Below are 11,369 nucleotides of genomic sequence, written 5' to 3'. Positions count from 1 at the left end.
TTAAAACAATTCAATATTTTTAATGCAAAACAAGTGGTTTGTTAATCTGACATACATTACAGGCCTCAAGTTCACAAAATGATGTAATTTCAGCCTTTTCCGTTGCTTATACACAGGAACAAACAGCAACAAACATTTAATTACAAAGGCACTGTCCTGTTATGGTTTCAGTGGATTTCCTTTTTTCATGCAGATTGATTGCAGGATTCATCATTTCAGACTTGAAGTAGCTTTATGGAAATCAAATGCTCCCAAACATAATGTCATTGATACCTGCAAACAGACAGAGGACATTTACATTACATGTGGGAGTACAGTGGGTAGTAATTAAGGATGGGTAGTTTGTTGAAGGACAGATCGCATTTCAAATCTGTCCATTCTTAATTACAACCTACTGTACTCCCACATGTTCATTTTTCTGCATTCAGTCACAACTTAAAAAGGGAATTTCATCTTTGGGACCACTGCTAAAAAATAAATATTAACTTGATTCTATTCACTTTTTTAAAAGTTACTTGAATGAGATGATCAGCAAACTGGCTTGGAAGAGTTTACATAGAAATGATAGTATGGAAATAAACCGTTCTGCCTTACGAGTCTGCCTTGGTGCTTATCCTCCACACCAGTAGTCCTAATCCCATGTGCCCACCACCCTGTATCCTTTACTACCTCCAACACCCTTTCCTTCAACCACCCCACTAAATGTTGACATGGGCTCTGCTTCAATCTCTAACCAATAGTGCATTCCACAGCCTTACAACCTACAGTATAATAAAGTTTCTCCTGCTCTCTGTCCTAAATCACCCAAAGCAACTTCTAGGCTTATGGGTTTGTAATTTTTAAAATCTTGTTTTGTTTGCTTTTTCACAATATTAGACTTCATAACATCCAGCTTTTGCCAGTATTGTTTTCGAACCAGCTGTTTGATGCATTAGAATGGTAGATATCGACTTGTCTGCCCTTTTCTCCCTTCAAAAGAGGTGTGGGCTGCCTCCGTTTTACCCTCCTTCAAGGGAAGCGCTATGAGTCTTTCCCAAAATAGGGGCTGAGGTCTGGAACGCAGAGGTGTAGAGACATAGGGGTGAACTCATTTTACTGTTGGGTCTATCGACATGCAAGTTTCTTTTTCAACCTCAGTATCTATATAGTGGCATATAATGCAAAATATGAAACGATTACCAAAGTCATCACTATCCTTTGTGGCCCAGCAGATGCAATAATGTTGCAGCAGTTGCTGCAAAAGCTCCTTCTCATCCAAGAATTCAAGATGTTCTATCCTAGGGAAACCAATAAATAAGGATTAAGAGGGAGAAGTTTCAGGAAAAGAATCTAAAAGTGACTGAAGGGATGAGCTAGCCCATGGTATACAGTATAGTTGGCACTGGATGTACAGCTTGTGATACAGATAGCGGCAATATCTAGTGGCAGCCCATCAGAAAAAGCAAAAGCTCAGGAAATTCTCATCCCCAAATAAGTCAAAATAACAGATATATTAAGCGTTCAATAAAAAATACCAAATAACTGTATTTAAAACAAGAGAATTAATGAAGTAAATTTTATCCTCTCATATATATTCCTTTTAATTCAGTGTTTTTGTAGTCTTTGCACCCAGATTCCCATTAATTATTCTGACAGGCATGACAACTTTAAGTTGCCACTGCCCATTTAGATATGTGTTCCAAAGTCAGAGAAAAGCAGACCTACAGAATGGGCTGTACAGACTGATATGACCATCACCCTGTCACATAGCAAACTCATATATTGGTTTAATTTGTAATGCTAGCAGCAGAGGAATCATACTGAGTATCATAAACACAAATTAAATGTACCTCTGAACATCTGCTTGTGGCAAACTGTTATAAACAGTCATCATGTCCATAGCAGTCGCATGATCCCAGCCATTCAAAAGAAACCGATCTTTCTGTGAAGGAATAAGCCCAAACACAGTTTGAAACTAGAAGCAATCACAGGCTGTACTTAAAAAGCTGTTCAATATATATTTAGGAAGCAGTAGCTGCAGTGCTGTTTGAAACACAATTTAAATAGAAGAACGTTTGTATTTACATAGCACCTTATCATGTCACTGAAGTGTCTCGCAGTGCTTAACACAATGAATGTGTTTTTGGGAGTGCAGTGACTGTTGTTATGTAAACAAACTGCAGCCATTCTGCACCAGAAACATTCAACAAACAACAAGATGAATGACCACTTAATCTGTTTTTGGTGGTGTTGGCTGAAGGAGGAATGTTGGCCAGGAGACAGGGAAAACTTCCTACTATTGTTCGAATAGTGGCATGAGATCTTTAATATCCACCTGAACAGGCAAATAGAACCTTGCTTTAACATCTCATCCAAAAGATGGCACTGCTGTTCTCAGTGGAATGTGCATTATGCACTCAAGTCCTGGTGTGGGCTTGAATCCACAACCTATTGACCCAAAGATGACAGTGTTACCAAATGAACAAGCTGCTTACTTAGTTACTATTTTTGCATGGTTTCAAAATGCAAAATGTATTTTATGTAGCTATAGTTACTGTTTAACAAGGATTTTCAACAGTATTTTGACAATTAAAGAACATTTAAAAATGCCTTTTTTTTCCATAAACGATTGTGGAATAATATGAATGAATGCGATTGTGACAAAAGTATACACAACCTGTGTTTCCAGAGTTTGACAGATATCCACTCCGGCAAGGTTACACTGCCGTCGCTGCAAGTTTTCTATCATCACCTGGCCAAAACGATCAGTCATGTTCACCTGAAAAATGTGCAATCAGTAGAATATCCCCATTACGCAACAGACTGAAAGATCTCTTACAGTACAATAGTGATGCTGTGTAGGGTATATACAGCTGCTCAAGCAAAAAAGGACAGTGATCTGTTAAAGCCGAAATTCCATGTGCTCAATAAAAAAAAAATTTGGTTAGCATTTTTCACATAAAAATGCCTCAAAGTGCTTTACATAACTTTTTTTGGAGCATTGACTGCTGTTACATAGGAAAACACAGCAGCCTCCCATGCCAGCAATTTCCCAAAATAGCAAAAAGATAAATAAGAAGTGAATTTGAATTAGATGACATTGGTTAAATGAAAAATGTTGGCCAGGATATCAGGAGAATTCCTTGCTCTCAACTAACATAGTGAGACATGCTGCACTAAGACTAACTCCATGTGCCCTCAATTAGTACAATGCCTCCGCTGGCAAAAGACACTACAATAACACTATCATAGAATCATAGAAATTTACGGCACAGAAGGCAGCCATTCGGCCCATCGCGTCTGTGCTGGCCGAAAAAGAGCTATCCAGCCTATTCCCACTTTCCAGCTCTTGGTCCGTAGCCTTGTAGGTTACGGCACTTCAAGTGCATATCCAAGTTCTTAAATACGATGAGGGTTTCTGCCTCTACCACCCTTTCAGTTATGCCCCCTGGTTATTGACCTCTCTGCTAAGGGAAATAGGTCCTTCCTGTCCACTCTACCAAGGCCCCTCATAATTTTATACCCCTCAGCCTCCTCTGTTCCAAGGAAAACAACCCCAGCCTATCCAATCTTTCCTCATAGCTAAAATTCTCCAGTCCTGGCAACATCCTCATAAATCTCCTATGTACCCTCTCTAGTGCAATCACATCTTTCCTGATATGGGGTGACCAAAACTGTACACAGTACACTACCTGTGGCCTAACTAGTGTTTTATACAGTTCTAGCATAAGAACTGCTCTTATATTCTATGCCTCGGCTAATAAAGGAAAGTATCCTGTATGCCTTCTTAACCACCTTATCTACCTGCCTTGCACTCCAAGGTCCCTCTGTTTCTCTACACTTCTCAGTCACCTACCATTTATTGTGTATTCCCTTGCCTCGTTTGCCAATGCATTATCTCACTTCTCCGGACTGAATTCCATTTGCCACTTTTCTGCCCACCTGGCCAGCCCATGGATACCTTCCTGCAGTCTACAGCTTTCTTCCTCACCATCAACCACACGACCAATTTTTGTATCATCTGCAAACTTCTTAATCATGCCCCCCTACATTTAAGTTTAAATCATCGATTATATACCACAAAAAGCAAGGGACCTAGTACTGAGCCTTGCGGAACCCCACTGCAAACAGCCTTCCAGTTACAAAAACACCCATCGACTATTACCCTTTGCTTCTTGCCACTGCCAGTTTTGGATCCAACTTGCAACTTTCCCTTGGATCCCATGGGCCTTCACTTTTCTGACCAGTCTGCCATGTGGGACCTTGTCAAAAGCCTTGCTAAAATCCATGTAGACTACATCAAACCCGCTACACCCTCATCGACCCTCCTTGTTACTGCCTCAAAAAATTCAATCAAGTTAGTCAGACACGACCGTCCCTTAACAAATCCATGCTGATTGTCCTTGATTAATCTGTGGCTTTCTAAATGTCCCTCAGAATTTTTTCCAATAATTTGCCCTCCATTGAGGTTAGGCTGATTGGCCTGTAATTACTCAGTCTATCCATTTTTAAACAACTAGAAGTGCCTTGAAATAAAAGGAGCAGTTAATCTTAGGTAAAGTTGTTCAATTTAAAACGTAACCAGAAATAAAATTCCCAAACCTTTATTATAGGTATTATTTTCCTATCCCAACTTTACACAGCTCATATGGCCTATTTGTAACCCCTCCACCAAATGATAACTTTTTTGAATTAAAGTTACCCAAAGTCAGTTTTACAAGTTAGAAAAAGACATGCCCCCATCACAAGTGTGTCTAAGTAAACTACTGCATGGGAAAATTAAAATGTGTTTTACCTGCTCATAATTGATAAACATGGTGGTACTAAAAGTACTTGAAGCCCACTTTATTAATTCTGTAGATTGCTCAGGTGTGATATAGACAAGAACACATTCTGCCATTAGCAAAGTTGGTAATCTACAAGAAAAATCATAGAGGGTTACATACCAGAACAACTAGGAATTGTGGGTTGTAGAGGGTCAAACATTTTAAACTTCATAATACACTCTGTACTCATACAATTCTCAATTTTAACACTACCTCAGTTATAAATCCCAATAGTAACCAGGACTCAAAATTTAGATGATGGACATGTAGATGTTGATTATAAGCAGAGTGCTTGGGACATTTGCCAGTCAGGACAATTCGTTTTGTTCTTCTCCTGCCTGCTTTTGAATCAGCAAGAGAGAACACCCAAGAACAGAATAAGGAGTATACAACCCCTTTCCCCAGTTGATGCTGCCCTATTTAGAGATATTTAGGGAATGCCTTGAGGGGTCTGGGTATGGTAGGGGAGGATTAAAAAAATGTTTTTACCTAAAGAGTGGTCAGAATGTTCAGCCAGAATTCAATGTTTAATCCTTCAAGCTTCATCGCTTGAGTCCAGTATTTGCAGTTACTAGAAAAAAAGATCTGAACCAGTACATAAGGCAACATTATCAGGAGTAATCCTTATTCTACAAACGGGATTGCATTATTAAGGGGTAGCATATTCTTTCTGTTGAAAAACTTGTTTATATTTGCATGGGGAGTATTCTATACTCAGTAAACAAAAAAAGTGTATGCAGCATTCATTTTAAAAAAAGAGTGCTGTCAATATAGCTGAAACATTTCATAGTAAACAGAGTTACTTTAACTGTTTTTTTTAAATCATGAATAGCTTTTTGTACCTGAACAATGACTTCATTGCATGCTGTGATTAAACTGAACAAAATGTTTGTCTTTCACTATACTTACAATACTCATTCATTTGGCAAGCATTTGCAAAATTAAAGAAATGCTCCTAGATTGAATAAAATTTACTCTGTACTAAAGTTTGTACCCCGATTGCAGGAAAAGTGTGGTTGTGAGTTAAAATGACTTACAGCAACCATCTTGGCCTTCAGAATTATCTAATAGATTTTTTAAAAATCCATAATGTTCTTCCAGTGAACTGTTGGACTCTCACCTGATTAAATACAAAGGCTATATTTACACAAAAAAAATTACCTTTTAAATTTAAGGCCTCTGGCAGAACTTTACCACCCTTGAAGACAACAATATCATTGAAAATGCATTGGAGCTTCTGGAAACAAAAATGGTTCGAGTTTGAAACCAAACGAGTTTAGTCCCAATTCTCATGAGTCCCACTAAACATTTACAGGAATCAAACATTTTCAGGTGTCTCACTGTTGTCAGACATTATATATGTGTATTGCTCTATAAAAAGAACTAATTCTGGATTAGAATTGTCTTGTGTGGTAGTATTTTTGCGCTATGAGCATTCAAGAAAAATCGCTTTGGGATGTTAAATCTCTTTTGCGTGTTATTACTGCAAATTCACATTTAGCACTATGCCAGATACAAAGCTTTTGTTCTGGGTGGTAGTCAGATGTTAGTACCTCCCAGTTAATTACTCAAATACCATTAACAATCATACACAGGACAATTCCACCCAAGAGTGCTGTATACTGAGCGCTAGGTTAAAAAAAAATCATGTATTTTTAAAGAAATCTTTCATTGTTGTAACAATGCTAAAAGATTTTCTGTATGATCGAAACTATCAGCAAATGTCAGACAATCATGCACTATATGTCAATCATGATGTTACACCACAAAAATTGATGGTAAATGTTATAGACTGAGACAATACTGAAATCTCATGACTAATGGTCCTAAAAGCTAGCCTAATAATATCACATACTCTGTGATGTGAATAATTTTGATTAAACACAGTATCAATTATCAAAATAGACCTGGATTCATTTTTCACTGAAGTGGCAATCAGTTGTACCTTCATAATTAACTAGAGTGTGTCAACCATTAAACATCTCCCACGTAGAATGGCTAACACAGCCATCCCACAATTCCCCAAAGACCTCCACAGGCAAGTTGATTGGTGCCCCAGAGACTAAGGTTGGATTTAAGTATTGTTATAGCAATACAGAAAGCAAACCTAATTTTAAAAAATGGTGTTCTATACTGCCACATCAATCTTCTAGCTTTATCAGTTAATTCTGTGGCAATCTTACCTCAACATTAACTGTGCAATTTAGTTATGAGATACTTTCTTTTAAAGAGAGACTGTTGGGAGCTAACTGCCTTGCTGAACCTACTGTATATTCTGTGAGCTCAGGGCACTGTATGAAACACCGTACAAATGCAGCTCAATTGAAGTGTTTGCACAGCATGTTAACCTGCATTTATAGTGCATTGGTTAGGATTATTGGAATCCTTTGTCAGGAAATATACACAGGCCCTTCCCCTCTATTTTTCTAAAGGTAGGCTATCAATCTCCCTGGTTGTGCTTTCAACTTAAGTCTGGTGATGTGTAACCTTGGTGGCCTGACCTGGAATAACCTAATTTTGTTCGAGCAAAATCCTGAAGGCCTGGAACAAAAATCTATTTTCTTACATTTTTTAAGCCCATTTTTACTTGACCTTGCTCACACAACACACTGTCCTCAACAATAAACATAGAAACAATAGTTCTCAAAACCTTTTACAATCAATTCCACCAAAAAATACTCAGCTACTTCCACTCCTGTAAACCATGGATATGGATATTGGCTAGGGAAAATAGTCTCTCTCCTCCTTTCCTTCAGTATGTCTATCTTTATCATCTTCCTTTCAACAACAGCTTGCATTTAAGGTACAAAAACATCCCAAGGCACTTCACAGTGATGTGATCAGACAAAAATGGGTGGTGAGCCAAAGAAGGAGATGTTAGGAGGGGTGACAAAATGCTTGGTCAAAGAGGTGGTTTTAACAAGGGTCTTAAAGGAGGAGAGGGAGTTGGAGAGTCGGAGGGATTTAGGAAAGGAATTCTAGAGCGTGGGTCTTAGGTGGCTAAAGGCTCGGCTACCAATGATGGGCCACAGGAAGAGGGATGCAAAGAGGCCCAAGTTGGAGGAATGGAGAGTTCTGGGGATGGGGATATAGGGATGGAGAAAATTACAGAGATAGGGAGAGGCAAGGCCCTGAAGGCATTTAGACAAGAGGATGAAAATTTTAAATTGGAAGCATTAAGAGACTGGAGCCAATGTAAATCAGCAAGGATAGGAGTGATAGGTGAACAGGACTTGGTACGGAATAGGACGCGGGCAACAGAGATTTGGATGAACTGAAGTTTACAGATTGTGGAGGATGGGAGGCTGCCCAGAAGAACATTGTAACAGCTGAGTTTTGAGGTGACAAAGAGGTGGTAGAGAGGTAGAGCTGGGTGTCGTCAGCATACATGTGGAACCTGACCCTATGTCTTTGGATGAAGTCACCATGGAGCAGCATGTAGATGAGGAAAAGGAGGGGGCCAAAGATAGATCCTTGGGGGACTTCAGTGGTAATGGTCCAGGGGCAGAAAAGCTATTGCTGGAGAGGCTCTGGCTATGATTGGATAGGTAAGGGGTGGAACCAAATGAGGGTAGTCCCATTGAGCTGGGCAGTGGAGGAGAGGCTTTGGAAGAGGATGGTGTGGTCGACTGTGTGGCTGCTGAGAGGTTGAGAAGGAAAATGCACCTCAGTCACAAAGGATGTCATTCATGACTTTAGTTAAGAACATAAGAAATAGGAGCAGGAGTAGGCCATATGGCCCCTCGAGCCTGCTCCACCATTCAATACGATCATGAGTAATCTTCTACCTCAACTCCACTTTCCCGCCCAATCCCCATATCCCTCGATTTCCTTACTGTCCAAAAATTCTATTGATCTCAGTCTTCAAAATACTCAACAACTGAGCATCCACAGCCCTCTGGGGTAGAGAATTCCAAAGATTCACAATCCTCTGAGTGAAGAAATTTTTCCTCATCTAGGTCCTAAATGGGTGACCTATTATCTTGAGACTATGACCCCTAGTTCTAGACTGTCTAGCCAGGGGAACAGCCTCTCAGCATCGACCCTGTCAAGCCCTTTAAGAATTTAATACACTTCAATGAGATCATCTCTCATTCTTCTACACTCCAGATAATATAGGCCCATTCAAATCAATCTCTCCTCATTGGACAACCCTCTCATCAGAGGAATCAAGTTAGTGAACCTTTGTTGCACCCCATCTAAGGCAAATATATCCTTCCTTGAGTAAGATGTGGTCTCACCAGAGCCCTATATAATTGCAGCAAGACCTCCTTATTCTTACTCCAACCCCCTTGCAAATAGTTTGCCTTCCTAATAGTTTGCTATACCCATGTTAACGTTCTGTGATTTGTGTACAAGGACACCCAAATCCCTCTGAGTACCAACATTTCTTAGTCTCTCACCTTTTAAAAAATATTCTGCTTTTCTGTTCTTCCTACCAAAGTGGATAATTTCACATTTCCACACATTATACTCCATCTGCCTCTCACTTAACCTGTCTATAACCCTTTGCAGCCTCTTTGCATCCTCCTCAAAGCTTACTTTCCCACCTAGCTTTGTATCATCAACAAACTTGGATACATTATACTTTGTCCCCTCATCTAAGTCATTGATATATATTGTAAACAGTTGAGGCCCAAGCACTGATACTTGCGGCACCCCACTGGTTACAACCTGCCAACCCAAAAATGAAACATTTATTCTCTGTTTTCTGTCCATTAACCAATCAAGTTTCATGCTAATATATGACCCCCAATCCCACGAGCCCTAATCTTGTGTAACAACCTTGTGTGGCACCTTATCGAATGCCTTTTGAAAATCTAAATCCACTGGTTCCCCCTTATATACCCTGCTAATTACACCCTCAAAAAACTCTTAACAGATTTGTCAATCATGATTTACCTTCCATAAAACAGTGTTGACTCTGCCTAATCATATTATGATTTTCTAAGTGCCCTGTTACTACGTCCTTAATAACAGATTCTAGCATTTTCCCTACTTCTGATATCAGGCTAACTGGCCTGTAGTTCCCTGTTTTTGCACTCTCTCCTTTCTTGAATAGCAGGGTTACATTTGCTACCTTCCAATCCATTGGGACCATTCTGGAATCTCAGGAATTCTGGAAGATCAAAACCAATGCATTCACTATCTCTGCAGCCACCTCTTTTAAAACCCTAGGATGTAGGCCATTTGTCAGCTTTTAGTCACATTAATTTCTCCAATACTTTTTCTTTACTAATCTTAATGACTTTAGGTTCCTCACTTTCATTAGACCCTTGGTTCCCCACTATTTCTGGTATGTTTTTTGTGTCTTCTACTGTGAAGACAGATGCAAAATATTTGTTTAACATCTCTGCCATTTCCTTATTCCCCATTATAATTTCTTCTGTCTCTGCCTCTTAAGGGACCCACGTTTACTTTCGCTAATCTCTTCCTTTTTATATACTTGTAGAAGCTCTTACAATGTGTTTTTAGATTTCTTGCTAGTTTACTCTCATTCAATTTTCTTCTTCATCATCAATTTCTTGGTCATTCTTTGCTGATTTCTAAAACCCTCTCAATCCTCAGGCTTACTACTTGATTTGGCAATATTGTAAGCCTCTTCTTTTAATTTAATACTACCCTTAATTTTTCTAGTTAGCCATGGTTGGATCACTTTTCCTGTGGATTTTTTATTCCTCAAGGGACTGTATATTTGTTGAGAATTATGAATTATTTCTTTAAAATGTTCACCATCGCTAATCTACCATCATATCCTTTAATCTAATTTCCCAATCTACCTTAGCCAACTCGTCCCTCATACCTATATAATTGGCTTTGTTTAAATTTAAAACCCTAGATTCGCACTTAACTACCTCACGCTCAAACTCAATATGAAATTCTATCATGTTATGATCACTCTTCCCCCAGAGGATCCTTAACTATAAGATTACTAATTAACACTGTCTCATAACACAATACGAGATGTAAAATAGCTGGCTCCCTAGTTGGTTCCTCAACATATTGTTCTAGAAAACTGTCTCGAACGTATTCCATGAACTCGTCCTCTAAACTACTTTTGCAAATTTGGTTTGCCCAGTCTTTATGAAGGTTAAAGTTCCGCACGATTATTGCATTACCCATGTTACATGCTCCTTTAATTTCCTGATTATACTCTGTCCAACACTATAACTACTGTTAGGGGGCCGAAAAACTACTCCACCAGTGTTTTCTGCGCCTTGTTATTTCTTAGCTTCACCCATACTGATTCTACTTCCTGATTTTCTGATCCAGGATCCTTTCTCATTATTGCCTTTATCTCATCCTTTATTATCAGGGCTATCCCCCCCCCTCTCCTTTTCCATTTTACCTGTCTTTTCTAAAAGTCAAGTACCCTGGAATATTTAGTTCCCAACCTTGGTCACCCTGCAACCACTTCTCAGTAATGGTTACTAGATCAAACCCAGTTAAGGTTGCTTCAGTGCTGTGACGTGGTGAAAACCTGTTTGGAGAGATTCAAACATGGAGTTGCGGGAAAGATAGTCACGAATGTCATTCATGACTTTGGTTAAGGTTATTTCATTG

The 11,369-nt window shown here is 39.1% G+C and overlaps 1 protein-coding gene across 3 annotated transcripts in view; it reads right to left on the bottom strand.

Annotated features, from left to right (window-relative positions):
- Positions 1–11,369, bottom strand: part of lcmt1 (leucine carboxyl methyltransferase 1) — a 31,784-nt gene continuing 20,415 nt past the window's right edge. For all 3 annotated transcript variants that reach the window (XM_068003009.1, XM_068003011.1, XM_068003010.1), the window contains 5 exons: positions 4,775–4,895; positions 2,657–2,758; positions 1,830–1,921; positions 1,180–1,277; positions 1–273 (listed from right to left, as the gene is read on the bottom strand). In XM_068003009.1, coding sequence (XP_067859110.1) covers positions 242–273; positions 1,180–1,277; positions 1,830–1,921; positions 2,657–2,758; positions 4,775–4,895 — 445 coding nt within the window. In that variant the 3' untranslated portion in view covers positions 1–241. The remainder of the gene's footprint in view (positions 274–1,179; positions 1,278–1,829; positions 1,922–2,656; positions 2,759–4,774; positions 4,896–11,369) is intronic.

This window comes from Heptranchias perlo, chromosome 22 (assembly GCF_035084215.1).
Source record: "Heptranchias perlo isolate sHepPer1 chromosome 22, sHepPer1.hap1, whole genome shotgun sequence".
NCBI classification, from domain to species: domain Eukaryota; kingdom Metazoa; phylum Chordata; class Chondrichthyes; order Hexanchiformes; family Hexanchidae; genus Heptranchias; species Heptranchias perlo.
Note: the sequence above shows the minus strand (reverse complement) of the source record. Positions and strands in the feature narration are given on the sequence as shown.